Consider the following 15,844-nt stretch of genomic DNA (forward strand, 5'->3'; position numbering starts at 1 on the left):
TTACAGTAGCAGAGGAGGAGTCAGCTTAAAAATCTGTATAAAAGCATTAGTTACAGAAGAATGTTTAGAAATTTGTAGGTGTATATTAACATTTTGTAAGTATCTCGTATTGTGGTTTATCTTTGGTATGGCTGCTATTGTTTCTGAATGTATAGTTCACTGATTGCTGGTTAATTACCTGTCACTAATAAATCAGTAAATCACTTCCTTTCTGATTTGATTTGGATTGAGCAGTGTTTTCCCCTGTAATGTTTTCCCCTTTTTAACAAATTATACCATAGTATTAAAACCTCTATTGTGTATCTGTTAAAACCTTTATAAAACATGAAAGCAAAAAAAGTACTCACAGAATATTCCTTTATTTTTGTAGCATCCTGTTCTTTTTGTTCTTCTAGCTTTTTCTTTTCCTCTTTCATTTCTTCAGATACTTTCTGCCAGCTTTCTTTTTCACTAACATAGTCATAAAATATTTTCATTTAGAATGATGAAACACTTAATAATTTTCAAAACTGTAACTAAAACAGTAATCCCTAAAATACTGCAGACCAAGATTTTTATTGTTTGCAATAATGTAATTTGAAAAAGACTTCAGAAACTGCAGACGGATAACTGAAAAATTATCTCACTTGTTAGGCTGCAGTTGGTTTAATGATGAACACACACGAATTCTTAAAAAAAAAAAAGGTTCAAGTCAGCGTATTCACGAAAGCTAAGGTTAATCAAAAAGACAGAAAATAAGTGTGTACAAGCTAAATACTGTCTCTCCCCTCCAGGTGTGTATTGCCAAGCAGAGATAGCGATGCCTCACTCCAAAGAATATCCACATAAGGGATTTAATATGCTTTAAATTATATATTTGGATTTCAGCTGAATTGCTTTCTTGTTTGTAAAAATAGCTTAAGTTTAAAACTTTTCAAATAATAATAACAAAAACACTTTCAATACCTCTCTAGAAACTTCAGGTCTCCCTTTTATAAGAACAGAGACAAAAAATACTACTACTATTACCTTTCTGTGAGCCTGTAGTTGGTCATTTTCTTTTTGAAGCAGGCTAGGCCCAGCAGATTTCAGCAGATATTCACAGCTGTGCCCACTAAGTAGGGTGATGAGATACACAGCTAGATAAAATGGTTTGGCAAATAATGCCTCTTTCCATAACTGTTTCCTTTGCATGAAGTACTCACACGTTCATCAGCTAAGAGGAATAACATGCTAGAGGAGCAAGGCTTCTGCTGTCTGAGAATATTCCTGAGAGACAGAGTACCTGTGTTCCTCTTGAAGTGTTTTTAATTTATCATACAGAATGGTACAGCCTCAAAGGGGAGAGAATTCCCCATAGCATAGAAGTTAGCTGTTTCTTTAATAGTTGCAGGTTCAAATTTGCCTCAGGAAGTGGACAAACTTAAACCCAGGTCTCCTATATCCAGATCCTGAATTTGAGGTCAGAATTCTGAATAAAATGGCAGGCAATAGCTGTTTTAAATCAATTAAATCAATTTTCAACAGTTTTGCAAATTTTTACTTCCATTGTATTTCCTCTATTTAAAATGCACAAAGGATATAATTTTACCCCTAGTTTTTCTATTTCAGTAAGAAAATAAACACAAAAACACAAAAAATCCAGCTTCTGTTTGGTCCAAACTAGTCTCCTCTACCCATTTTCATTTTTAATTTGGAAACAAAAAAGACCATGAACCTGTTTATACAGGTCTAATCAGGAAGTTCCTGTAGACTGTATTTAGACTAGCCTAAACTATCCTATAAATAATATAGGTATTTTCAATGATAGACTGTTTTCAAGCTCCTCTTTCATTGCCCTGATCTTTAAGAAGTATCATCTCTTCAGAGAGAAGTATTATCTCTTCAGAGAACACCTCTTAGTTTCTTCCATAATGGGAGAAAAAGGAGGAAAAGGAAAGCAGGCATTTTGAAGGTAAGTGTTTATGGATTGCCATGTTCTGGAACATAAATCTCTACCCCTAACTTCAATCTATAACAGTTTTGGAGAAGAAGCTTTGACTCATGATATATAATCTAGTAGTAAATGAGGTAGTATTGTATAGCTTTTAATATTTTTGAGAAAATATAGTTTTAGTGTCTCAAACTCAGACATAATGTTGTCCAGGAAATCTTAACAGATTCAAAGAACAAACAGAAGTTCCTACAAGGTGAAACTCTTATTCCAGCTTTCCTGTGAGCATTCATTCCAATTCAAACATTGTACACCACTAACAGTCCGTTAATTGAAGAACCCAAATCATGAGATTCACCCCTATGCTTTTACCAGATGAAGACCCTTTATTTTGCCCATAAAACAGAGAAATCAGATTCAATCAAACATATAAAGAAATTGAGTCTGAAGAATAAACAAACATAAAGAAAAGGCCTGAAGATCTGAAATCCTGAAACAGAGATCTCTGACCTGTGTTTCAATAACAATTTTCTTCTACTTCAGAGGAATCAGCAGGACAAATACTTGAAAGCAAAAGAAAATGAGACTAAAGAATCCGTAATACTATATTCTAATAAAATATGGGATATCAGTTTCAGAAAGCACAATGTGATCCTTGTTACAAAGTATCCACTAGGAAAGAAGTCTGACAGAAAATATTTTTTGTACCAGCTTTCTGAATCTTTACAGGACCAAAGAAAATTTATGGAGGCCACATTCAAGAGCCGCAGCATTTATGACACTAACCAAAGAACCACTTCAACATATTAGCGAATGTTGTATTCAAAATTATTAAACATTTACATATTCTAGCTTTCATCACACAGAAAAGACAACAATACCTGTAATATTCTTTATACAGCAAGCCTTGTTGATGACGAATTACTGCAAATTTTCGCTTATAGTCCTCTACTGCTTCTTCAAATTGTTTAAGTAACTGTTCTCTATTTTCTAGTTCCTAAAAATTATTTTCAGAATAAATAATAGTGAAGTGATTAATATGGGTTTCAAATATGAAATTTCCATCAAAATTACAGTTTTCCTGTGTGTTTTTACATGCGTTACTTGTACCATTAAGGTCTATGAACTGCAGACATGAAATGTCTTTCTGTAGAAGCAATACATAAGGAAAAGCCCAATAAATGTAAGCATTCATAATAGTAAGTGCAAAACAGTGCAAAACTGCCTTGTGAATTACAGCCCCAAAATGTTGAAAACATCATGACATATTAGCCCACATATTTAGTCCACAAAGAACACTAATTGAACATCTAACTGGAAAGTGGGTTTTTTTCCTCATGTTCCCAAATACTCTTATACTCCATGTACAACTGAAAAATATTCTCTAATAAACAAAAGTAAAGTGATCAGAAACACAGAATAAAAATAAAAATGTTTAGTAGGCTAAGTTCTTTTTACTCCATTTCTCAAAGGATCATTTCTTCTTTACTTTGCTTCTTCCCCATGCTTCCCATGGGAATCACCAGCTCCAGTTTCAATGTATTTATTCCTTCCCTTACAAATGTCAATATAACTTTGATACCTAATGGAGTGAAAATTTGCATGAGAGAGACCTTTGCGGTATAAGAAACTCTGAGCAGTCATAGCATTTGTATCTGCAGACCGAGGTATAAAATCTGGACAGTAATGAATTTCTCACAGAAAGAGTACAATTTGAGAAACAGATGGAAGGGTGGGCAGATCTGTAAATCAAAATTCAGGATAAAAAAAAGATACTCTGAAGTGTTATCAAAAATGTAATTTTTAAGGGTTAGCTTCCACTTTTACAATTTAGCAAAGAAATTACAACTTTTTTTAAAAAAACTTACTAGCCAAAGAACTTATGAATGTCAAAGTTTTATAACAGAAAAGTTTTGGAGAGCTCTCCCATGTCCACACATGGCATGGTATTAGATTTTAGAAGAATTTGTTATATGCCACAAATAGTCTTGATATCAAGGTGTAAATGAGTTACCTGTAGGAGATGTACTAAATATTCATTCAGAGAATTAATCATACTAACACTTGAAGAAACCATTCCTTCTGGAAGATTTACTGTTCTGAATACAATGTTGGCACCTTCCGATTGACGTAATAAGCAAACTTCATTTTTAAGTTGTGCAATCTAAAGAAAAAAAAAAGAAGAAAGAAGTTGCTTTTGTTATTCAGTAAGAAAACACTAATGGAAAATATATGGCTTCTTATGCTTTATCAGTTGTAATCAACAATCTAATTCACTTCCATTTACATCCCAAATCACTCAAATACTCCTTAAAGTAATCTTTTTAATACTGTGATTCCACAAAGAACTAAATACATAATATCTTGAGCCAAACTGATCAAATGACTCAAGCCATCAGGGCAGCTTCACATCCCTGAAGATTCATCATGTTTCATTCCAGATTCCTCAAAATAGAGAGCTTTTCTATTTCTTTTAAAGAGAATAAGCTTTGGATAGAACTGCTGCAACAATTACTTGATGGTTTACTCTAAATAAATCTTTATCTTTTCATGTTAAGCTCTTAAAAGCTCTTTAGTTCTCTACTCTAAAAGTATATAAAATAATATTGTACAATATTAGTTACTGGCAAATCTTTTTGCATCGCCAAAGCTGTTTTAGAGGGCAAACTTAAATATGGCTTCTTATAAAACAGTATTTCCATTTCTCATTCCTGTTCTGCAGTAAGCATTCCAAAGAATCCGAAGCAAAACTTAAAACAAGATGCAGGATTTTAGAGAACCATGCACCATTTAAGAACAATTAATCCCTACTGACTTATCCACTTATAAATAACAAAGCAAGACTACTGTGTTTGGAAGACAAAGAAATCTGTAAGTCTTTTTTGGCACAGTGCTCCCCAAAAGATAGCCACACTTAGTATTCAACATGATAGCAAAGCACGTATAATATTTTTCTATGGATAGAACAACATTAAGAAGAGTAAGATTTTAACATAAAATGGACAAGTCTGTAGATCTGAAATATAAGTTAAGATTTGTGCAGGTACACCTCTCCTGTAAGATAAATCCAGTATCTCATACTTTATGTTTTTGTTCTAAATTATCACTGCAGCCACTTTTCAAATAATAAATAAATTCTATACCTTTTCATTTGCGTGTGCCAACTGACTGGAGAAATCTGTTGCCTCCTTCCGAGTCTGTTTCAGTTCCTGCCTTAATTCTTCATTTCGTCCTGTAAGCTGGTCAACCTGGGCTTTCAAGTGCACACTAACATCAAAGATTCCCTCTGCATTCTTTGACTCAATTGCCTAACACAGTAAATATTTAATTAACAAAACAGAAAAAATGCAGAATACACTGGAGGTCTCCAGCTTAACTAACATGAAGTTTGAGTTTCATGCAAAATGCATGAAATTTTAATTTGTTTTACTCTGCTTAAAAGTTTGCTGACAATACATTTACCAGATACCGTGATTTAAATAATTAAATTCTCCTGTAAAAATATATATCTTTTCAGTAAGATGTCTGAATAAGGTATTTTTATTAAATGTTTCCTGCAGGTCCAATACTGATACAGGGAATGTAGATGAACTTTTCCCTAAACTTTATGTCTGGAATATTAACTTGCCTAAGACACTTATATTATCCAGTTAGAGAATATATACATATATTTCTTTGTTGGTGATCTCTTTTTGTTTCTGAAATATATTTTTGTTTGCATTTTTAAAGTGGTGTCAAAGGACGCACTCCCACTCACACAAATAGGGAGATATATCCAGCCACCATTAACTTACAGAGTAACTCAGCATCTGAAGATAAAAAAAACGTAAAAATCCTATAAAGCAAAATAACATATGAAAATGCAACCTTACATTAACTAAACGATCCAGACTTGGGATTATTAAGGCTGTTTCTCCTCCCTTCACACTGGGATCCTTCTGTATTTCCTTGACAGCTTGTAATATTTCTTTCATTCCTTGTTCAAGTTGTTTATTCTCTTCTGATAATTCTTTTACTGTAATAAAAATTGTGTTTGTGTCTAAAAAGCACTAAAAAATGAGTTACGGTTTCCTAGGATGTTTCATCATAATACCTTTTATGAGAATTGCTCATGTTATATAGAGAGATATCCAACTACCAAGTTAAAAGTAGAGCTGCTAGGAACTTCCACAGAGCATATTTTGCTGGAGAAAGAACAATTTAACAATATTGAAATGGTTCATGGAAACACGCTGACTTTATTGAACCTTCCAACCCTCAGTGTTTTCTGCCATTTTGTTCATTACAGTAGCCTGTGTGGTCAGCTATCACGAGTACGGCTATCTTGGAAATGTTTGGGTATAACAATGAGGTACACAGGGACTCACTGATTTCCTGCTGCAGAGTGGGAGGAAAGAATTTTTAAATTATTTGACTGTAATTAGGGGTCTCAAGACATACAATTTTCCTGCCACCATTAATCTCCGAGTGGAATTCCAGAGTTTCCAACACAGAGCAAGAAGTCTGGAAATTAAAAAAAAATTTTCAGGAACTGTCCTGAAGACCCAGCAGCGAACTGCAAAATTTGGGGCAGTATGAACAGCTTCACCAAGTCTATTTTGAAAAGTCAAAATAATTCTTTAGAATTCACATACTCCAGGAAATGTTGAGATTTTGTCTAGAGAAATTAATATTATTTTTATTACAGAGTTTGCAAGCAGTGCACCTCAGCTAACACATGCATTTACATAAGCAGCAAATGGGTTTGATTCCCGAACATTTCCTTGGAGCCAGCAAAGCACAAAAATTAAGCAAGTAAATTGTATGAGTGTTATAACCGGGATCACTCGCAGACTCGAGGCCTTTCTTAGGTCTGACACAGGAAGAAAAAAAATTGTAGTTCAGTGTTTTTAGGATAAATATATATATAACTACCTTCTATGTACAGAAAAAATTCAATCAGTGTAGAAGATACCAAAGTAAACATCATTTAAAACAGAGATTGCATGTAAAGATATAGGATTGTCACAGGTTTGACAGAGGTCACAATCACAAAAAAGAGAGCACAAATAAATAAACTATCCACAGGTACCTGATAACATTCCCTACTTTAAAAAAAAAATTGCAACTTACATTTAGATTGAAATTTTACAATTATGGTCCTGGTTTTTTCCAAATCTCTCTCTCTCTCACTTAATTCATTTGCAAGATACTCATTCTAAAGAAAAGAAAAGCAAAAAGAATCAAAGTTAAAAACTGTAATTTAGGAATATTAGTATTAGAATTCTCGTTAGGACTGTATGGTTAAGAATTTTCTTTTTTAAGGAAGAGTAATTGCTTGAAAATATTATTAATCCATATATAGTCAGTGAAATTATGTAGCATATTAACCAAAATGAGAGAACTAAGCATGAAGCAATACAAATCAGTATAGAAGGCAACAATCAAGCAAACAGTATCATCTTCACAGCAACAAAATCATCAGAAAAAAAAAGGTATTAAAGTTATGAATAAACTTTATAGAAACATTTATCCTATCTCCATAAATTTGTTTTAAAACCTTCTACTACCTGCACTACCTGGCTTCTGCATCTTTCAAGCTTTAATTCTGACTATCTATTCAGCATATTCTTGGCCAACAAATCTCTGGATAGCTGCTCATTCTGAAGAAACAGTAAAATATTAGTACGAGTCTATCTCCGTTTACTCATACAAAGTTGTATTTCCAAGATCTATCTTCTATAATAAGTTAAAAAATCCATTTCTTTCTACTGAAAATGTAAATAATTAGTAGGCATTATTCATTCTGAAGCTTGGTTAGCACAGTATTTTAAAAGGAATGATAACAGAAAAGCATACTCCTGTAGCATGAAAAGACTGATACAGAGTTGGAAAAAAAAAAAAAAAAAAAGATGTATATAGACATATACTTTCTTCTGATCAATTGTATAGCTCAACTAGAGAAATAGTTTTATAAGCTCAGAAAATTCTATCACAGTCCTAAGACATTTTAGTTAAAGATGGAAAACACCACGGTTACAGGAATGGAGATGATAACCAAAAGGTATTTCTTCATCATGTCCTTAGCTGGTTTCTCCCAGACAAATGACACACGGGTTCTCTAGCTCCACCCAAAGTATTATTTTAGCTATCTAATATTCCAATCCTACTTTTTCCAGAAAATTGGAGTATGCTCTCATGAAAACTCCCCAGCCTACATATGATTCTCCTACCCAAAATGCAACAGCATCAGACATGGATTTACTGGAATAATTACATACGGTGGGTCCCATGTAACAATGTCTTGTAAAATATGTATTCATATTTTATGCTGCAGTTGGAACAGCAGTTTGGGACAGCCAGATGGTTGTACCAACTTTGAGAGTATTCAAGAGGTTGGCTTGATCCAAGCCCTAAATATATCCCTAGTAACTAAAACAATGTCCTGTACTATACAAAAAATTCGAAAAGCATCCCAAAGTACCAGTTTAGGAAACTAACGGTGTATTATTTTTTGACATGAACAAAGGAAAACAGAACAAGCATCCTGAAATCAACCTGTTTTTAACGATCATTAGAAATAGTGTTCAAAACCCCTTCTGAGAACCTAACAGATTTCATCATTAGCAATTTTGATAAATAACAGAATTTTTCATTAGAATTTTTTTTGTTCTGAGAACAGATATATATTATCTTTGTCAGCTGGCAGGGCAATCTTCCATCTTTCATATCAAAGAACTGATTCAATCCCTATTTCATTCAAGCAACTGCTGTAAGTTACTATGATATGTCTCTGCATATTTAAAATAATTTAAAATAAATTTTCCTCAAACTGTATTCCTGTTTAACATACCATTGTGACAACTTGTCTTTGTATAAGATGCAAATGAGGAGGAGGAAAATAAGTATTTTGTCCATGCAGATACCCATAAGATTATAGAATAAAAACTGTTCTATTTTCTTACCCACCTGCATTGCACAAAGTTTTTCACAGACAAAATGAAAGTGCATGCATACATACATTTTTCAATCCTCCATTGACAAATAAACTACAAAATAGTGACTTGAAGACATTTCTGTTCTGATAATACAATGTGCCATTTCTATTAGAAGCATCCTATAGCTTTGATTAATGAAGTTGAAACTAAAATAACACATTTTTATGATCTGTTCTGAACGCATCTTCTAAATAATCACAATAGACAAACACACACATATTATAAAGGTGCCTCACCTGTGAGGTAAGAAAGGCTAATTCCCTCCTCAATCGCTCTATGAGATTCTCAACAGGATCTACCTGACCTGAGTGTTCTGACTGTCCATTTTCAAGTCCACTTTCCGTATTTTTTACCTGCAACAATTCTGTTAGGCATTTCTCTCCTTCTCTGTCTTCTTCAAAGACAATTTGGAAATTGGAAAACTCTACTTGAGAACAGTCCTGCTTATCGTTCCACATCACTATTTGTGATTTATACTGTGTTTCTGGCTTTGCAAGAACAGATTCACAAAAAAATGCAGATTTTTGGCTAAGAGATATTCCTACACAAAAATCTTCTGGACTTGTTTGGTCTGAATTAGAAGTTATGAATAATTGATTCTGAAAAGATGCTGTGCTTCCATAATTTTGGATATTTGCCTCTGAGGTCTGCCCCACTCTCTGAGAAGCAGAAAATGCACCTGGGTAGTCTGATTTTATGTTTTTTGATGTATCTTCATTGACTGCAGAATCTGTTATCTCTGGTGCCTGTGTAAATTGTAGCTCTGGTGATATAAAAATCTCTTTTATACTAAGAGCTTCAGAATTACAGTTGTCATTTACTGGTTGCAACTCTGTCACACTTTTTGAACTTAATTGAAGTAAAGATGTATTTCTAGTTTTTTCCAAGTGATCAAAATTCTGAAGTATTCCAGAAATTCTTATAGATAGATTTCCAAAAGCCTTACTGTTTTCAGATATATCTTTCTCTGACTTCAAAAGGCTAACTGATGCTTCTCTATCTGCAAATGTTTCCATGTTATATGAGCTGCTAGCCTGCATTCACAGAAAAATAAACAATGTTCATTAGCATTCAAAAAATTTATAAATGATTAATTTAGGATTTTTTAAAAACAGTCAATAAAAACATTCAGAGGAGCAGCTGGGCAAATATTTACAAACTAGTATTATTTTTGAGACAGAAATACAATAAATGCTTATATACTTGCTTTATGAACCTACCTTTGCTTTTACTTCAGCAAGATTATCTGTGTTAAAGAAATTCAACTTCCTTTTATTTGTCCACTTTTCTTCAGTACAGGTGTCAGTCATCTGCACATCACCAGCATCCAAGCCTAATTACAAATAAATGTACAAGTAATATGAATTTTTTTTACTCACCTCCGAAGAAGGGACTATATTCTAAGTCATGGAACTGAGTTTTAGTTTTCCACCTGTAGAGTAAGGAGTTGGAAACCAGCCCATCTGAGCAAGTGATATTTCCCTGGATAGCACAAAATTGAAATTCCAAACTTTTTGACGTATATCCATTATACAGATTTACCACAAATCCTGGCTAGATCATCCTCTAAGAACTGCAAGCCAATGGCACAACTCTTAGTGATGCTGCTATTAGCCATCACAAGTCAAAAAGCTACTGGGCCATAAGACTATGGAAATACAAAGGCACTCCTATCTTCTTACAGACTCAGTGAAAAGTATTTAGCCTTGTAATTTAAACATATCAGGAAATATAATATAGTTAAACTAATAAACCTAGACAGAATGGTTTTGAAAAAGCAGCGTTTATAATAAAAAATATCCTACCTAATGATGCAGCTCTTTTCCCTTTCTCCTGGGCCAAACTACGAATATGTTTTTTCAGTTCAATTCTTTCTTCTTCCAGTCTTTCAATCTGCATATTATTATTCTCAGATCAGTATTTAATTTTGTTCAAATACATTTTTTAAAACTCTTATATAAAAATAGGATTCAGCACTTGCCTCTTTCAAAAGAATCTGGTTTTCAGCTCTATACTGCTGCTGTTTTAGTGTTTTGCTGTTTCTGAATTCATTTAAATCAATCATTGTCTTGGGTTCAAGACCTGAAACACAGTATATGGTGTATATTCATTAAAGAGGAACATTAAAATTAACATTAGTGGTTATTAGTATGTAACCCCTTTAAATAATACAATTAGTCAAATAAAATAAAAAACATGTTGATAGCTGAAAATGTATATTTTATATATACTTATTATATATATAGTGTATATATACACGTTATGCTGTGATTCTATTGTGCACAAAAAGCATACTTTTACTTTAATTACTCAAAAAACAAAATGAAATAAAACACTACATAAAATTAAATATATTTTTCTGTAGAAGAACTTAAACATAAATAAGCCCTTCCAAACTTTCCTCCACGTTTTTCCATCTAGCATTACAACATTGACATGTTGTGGTTTCAAATTACTATATTATGAAGTGAATTCAGCAGCGTACAGTCAAGGGCAATCAAAAACAACAAAAGCACTGCAAATCCTATTCTTCTGCTCTTCTCAGTCAAAACATGTTAACCAACTTTAGTTATGTGCAGTCATGCAGTTTGTCCTAACTAAATAAAACTACTTGCAAATATTAGCAGAACATACAAAATTATTCTCAAGTAGCTAACTTGGTATAATGAAAAGATTTCCACTAATGTTATTTTAATTTTCACACAACGAATAATTGTAAACTTAACAGATACAGCATACCTAAACGCTGTCTAAGTTCTTCATTTTCATCAAGAAAATCATTTATTTTAAGTTCAAGTTTATTGACTTCCTTAATTAATATTTCAATCTCATGATCTCGTATTTTGGTTTGCTTTTTCAAATCTTTTATTTCAGCAACAGCTTCTTCCAAACCATATATTCCCTGTAAAAATCCAAATGAGAATTAAAAAGAAAACAACAAACACAACATGTAAGAAAATAAATTAAAAGTCTATGTTTCATCATTATTGATGACAATAATTGAAAATAAAATAATAAGTTTAGTAAGCAACTGCTATGATTCACAATTTATGCTAATGAACATAGAAGACCTGTGATACACAACAGAAAGACAATAGTCAAGTGAAGAGATTCTGTCAGGATTAAAATTAGTTCACCCTCTTGATGGGCCTGACTCAGTATCCACTAAAGTATATTAATTTTTTTTGACCATGGTATTCGATACTTTCTAACTACAATGTCTAGCTTTTCATGCAAACAAAGTTTTCAGGAAAACATGCTATACCTATCTGTGCTTTTTCATGATTGCATTAAACAATGCCAAGACATTCAATCTTACTGAATTCCAGAATGCCTTCGTTGCAGATCAGGGATGCAAATCTTACCAATAAATGCCATTTTTTTGTATGCTATCCAACTGTCCAAGCAAGTTTTTGAGGAATGTGATTACAGTTTAAAGAATCTACTTTTTATATCAATAAATCATAAAATATTTCTTTAATAACAAAAATGTTCTTCAAGCTGTATCGCTATTCTCCAGAGTTTAGTGTGAAAAGAGTTACTAAATAAATGTAGATCCTACAAAACTGTCTTTTCTCTTCAGAGTACTGACCATACTCAGTGCTTTATGAATAGCTGACTGAAAATATGGTTACTGAAAAGTTTTCTTCTTCTGAGAGACATACGACGAAACAATACAAGTTAAATGCAATTGTTTTTTTAAAAAATACACTAGGAGTATATCTAGACATTAATCATACAATGAGCTTTGCAAAGACGAACTTGTGCATAGGATAAGGGCATAAATTTGCAGAGTATTTCAGCTTATTAAACACATCTTAATAACAATTACTAATTTAACACAATGTAACATATTATATACTGTATCTTATTAATATATTATATATATAACACTATAATTGCCACTTTTGCATTCCTCTCATTTCTTTGACAGAAGATAATCTCATTATTTTGTACCTAAGTACAACTGTATTTTCTTTTTAACTCATTTTCTCTATGTATTTCAAAATAGAGTTCTGTTATGTTCCACAGTGATCCTTCAATGGATCCTCATCTTGACTGTACAATTACTATTAATCCACAAGCCCATATGAATATGTTAAAACTGACAAGTTGCACGTAATCATAGACCATTAAAGGTATTATCACAGAAAACACAGCATCAGAAGTCATTCGTTTAATTTCTAATTAGAAGACAGTCCGCAAAAAAAAAGTCAAGGGCAAAACGACCTGCTTATAAATATGACGAAATACCCTGTCCACTCTGACAAATTGCTTACCAGTTCATAGTCTCTCATTCGTTTCAGAGCTTCAACGAGTTCTTTGTCCTTTTCTCTGGCATCTGCTTCTGCTAATTCTGCTGATTTCTCAGCCTCCTTAGTTCTCGCTTCTAGAAGTTTTAACTTTTCTTGCATTTCTCCAATACGATTCTGCTGAGCAAGAGATGAGAGACCTGGAAAAAAAAAAAAAAACTTGATCTGTTTACAGTTAAAACAAGAATTCTCAGTATCAGCAATTGAGCATGAAAAAAGACATTTCAGAGGCTGTTATAAGGTCTTCATTTTCAAATGACTTCAGATAAGAGCTTTATTTATTATTCATACAAACAACTACTACAAGAAGTAAGTACACATAATGGGCATCAGAATTTATTTTGAATTAGATACTACTACTCATATGCAAGTCTTTAAAGTGATGAGACCTTATATATTACACTTTAACCCTGTAAAGGGTTAGGAATAGTTTTATTATCAGGCACTGTATTACCCCTAAAGCCATCTGAAGTACTGTGAACAAATTTAACCTATTCTCTGCTGTTTGATGAATGGAAACGGACAAAAAAAAAATTACTCAAATACTCCACATATTTTCAGTATTTCTAAAGAATAAAGAACAGACACAGTAAGTTGGCATTTTTTTTAGTTTCCCTTAGTTACCTTTATCTTTTTGGAGTTCATTTTTCAATTCCTCAATAATCAATGCATTTTTTTCCATTTCTTTGGTATACTGTTCAACTTGATCAGTAAGCAATCTTATCTGAGCATCTCGCTCTTGCATACCCTACCAAAACAAAACAAAACAAACAAAAAAAGTCTATTAAAGAAATTCTTCTTTACTGACAAACTACCAATACAAAACAACACATTTTTTTCAAAGGTAAATGAAAAAATGAAAAACAGCTAATATATAAAAATTTTAGGAAAAAAGCAAATATACTGTACTTACAAGATAGAGTTCAGAGATTATCTAGAAGATGGGTACATAAAGGCAAAGCAGCAAAAATAAAAGAAAAATAGTAAAAATAAAGCATTCAAAAATACAACCACAGTAAGGCAGTATTTTAGTGTATCAATTTTAAATAGAACAGTTCTGTAAGCCAGAGTTAAACAGATGCATGATGGACAATTTCAGACTGTACAGGTTTCTTAAGGCTTCCTCATGAACAATTGATGGCGGGAACTGAGATGCACAAATTCAAGATTGGAAAGACTAATGATCTGTCACATGTGACATCTCCTATGTCTTATTGCAGGGCTGTCTTTCAGCAAGTTATCTAACTTTAAAGCATTTGTACTTCATCTTGCTCTGCATGCAAACACACATAAGTACATACAGACTGTGAAAGTGACTTCTATTGACATGATGATATTTCTGAGCTTATACATGAACTTTGGAAATATTACAGGGAGCTTAATGTTATTTTTTCTGTAATAAACAAAACAGCATAGAAGAAAGAGACCTGGAAAAAAGCTACGGAAAATAACTGTAATATAAAAATCGCAAGAGCAGCTAATTTTGTTTTACAGCATTATTCCAAAAAACAAAAGCTTAGGCTTTCTTGAAGGACAAACATAACCATATTACAAATCTAAAGCTAAAAAGGTTCTAACATTATAAGGAGGTAAAACAACCCTTTAGAGAATATAAACGACATTAAACTTCAACAACCTTCAGTCCATTTTGAATGGACAACGCAGTAACATAATTTAAATATCTGGTTTAAAAATGTGTTTATTTCCGCAACGCTAAGTGGCATGTTAATGACAGTCATCCAAAAAAAGCAATTTCTACAGCCATCTAGACAGTTAAAAATGGATTCTGTGGCTGCTTGTAAAAGCTGATTTTCAGCTGCTTTCCTCTTATGATAATCAGAGCCTGTTTTGTACTTAATTTTTTCTTCCTCCTGAAAACCTACTAGTTCCTAGTTTTAGAATACTGCATAAATTTATCTCACCATATTGCTCAGTCTACAAAGGCTCAAATATGTCATCATGACATAGTTATTCAAAAAACATGAAGCAAGGTAGGAAATCATCCTGGAGTCATGAAACTATGTCGTCCATAACCTACATTTCAGGGTTCCTAAAGGTTTTCTTCTCTTGAAAAGCTTTCAAACATGAAAGTGGGGAAACTCAAAATTTTAAACAACTGTGCTAACTCTGAATTAAATTAAGAGACAGTTATATTCAGTTAGCTCTATAATGGGCTGAATCACAGACTTATTAGTTTGTCACAGGTGGGACAAAGAAACACAGCAGGTTAACTGCTGGTTGACAGTTATAACTCTTCCTTGATTAACAAATGTTTAAAAGCCAGAAACTAAGCTATAATTTAACAACATTAAATACTGTGTGCTTAGACACTAAAGCAATGACTCTACTAATAATTGGACAAGATAAATATGAGAGTAGCAAAACCAGCCACAAAAAGTTCAGTTCATACCTACAAAGAAAGAAGTTTTAGCTATACCCTGTATATCAAACTAACCTTGTAGCAGAACAAGTCAACTAGTCTCATAATTCCCAAAATGAACAACACGTATATTCTGATATTTGCAAAACAAAATCTGAATAATGTATTTGTTCAGCAGCATACTTCGCAAACGATATTTTATATATATGTGTGTAGGTGTCCACACGTGTGTGTGGGTGTGAGCGTGCTCATGCAGATCGTA

The 15,844-nt window shown here is 32.7% G+C and overlaps 1 protein-coding gene across 3 annotated transcripts in view; it reads right to left on the reverse strand.

Moving 5' to 3' along the window:
- CEP290 (centrosomal protein 290) overlaps positions 1–15,844 on the reverse strand; it is a 55,178-nt gene that overhangs the window by 31,711 nt on the left and 7,623 nt on the right. For 2 of the 3 annotated variants that reach the window (XM_064509908.1, XM_064509917.1), the window contains exons 13-24: positions 13,827–13,950; positions 13,170–13,342; positions 11,629–11,791; positions 10,871–10,971; positions 10,695–10,782; positions 10,110–10,222; positions 7,025–7,109; positions 5,785–5,927; positions 5,056–5,220; positions 3,927–4,076; positions 2,794–2,909; positions 348–450 (exon numbers count right to left, since the gene is read on the reverse strand). In XM_064509908.1, the coding sequence (XP_064365978.1) occupies positions 348–450; positions 2,794–2,909; positions 3,927–4,076; positions 5,056–5,220; positions 5,785–5,927; positions 7,025–7,109; positions 10,110–10,222; positions 10,695–10,782; positions 10,871–10,971; positions 11,629–11,791; positions 13,170–13,342; positions 13,827–13,950 (1,524 nt within the window). The remainder of the gene's footprint in view (positions 1–347; positions 451–2,793; positions 2,910–3,926; positions 4,077–5,055; positions 5,221–5,784; positions 5,928–7,024; positions 7,110–10,109; positions 10,223–10,694; positions 10,783–10,870; positions 10,972–11,628; positions 11,792–13,169; positions 13,343–13,826; positions 13,951–15,844) is intronic. The other variant, XM_064509912.1, reaches the window with a different exon arrangement.

This window comes from Dromaius novaehollandiae, chromosome 1 (genome assembly GCF_036370855.1).
Source record: "Dromaius novaehollandiae isolate bDroNov1 chromosome 1, bDroNov1.hap1, whole genome shotgun sequence".
NCBI classification, from domain to species: domain Eukaryota; kingdom Metazoa; phylum Chordata; class Aves; order Casuariiformes; family Dromaiidae; genus Dromaius; species Dromaius novaehollandiae.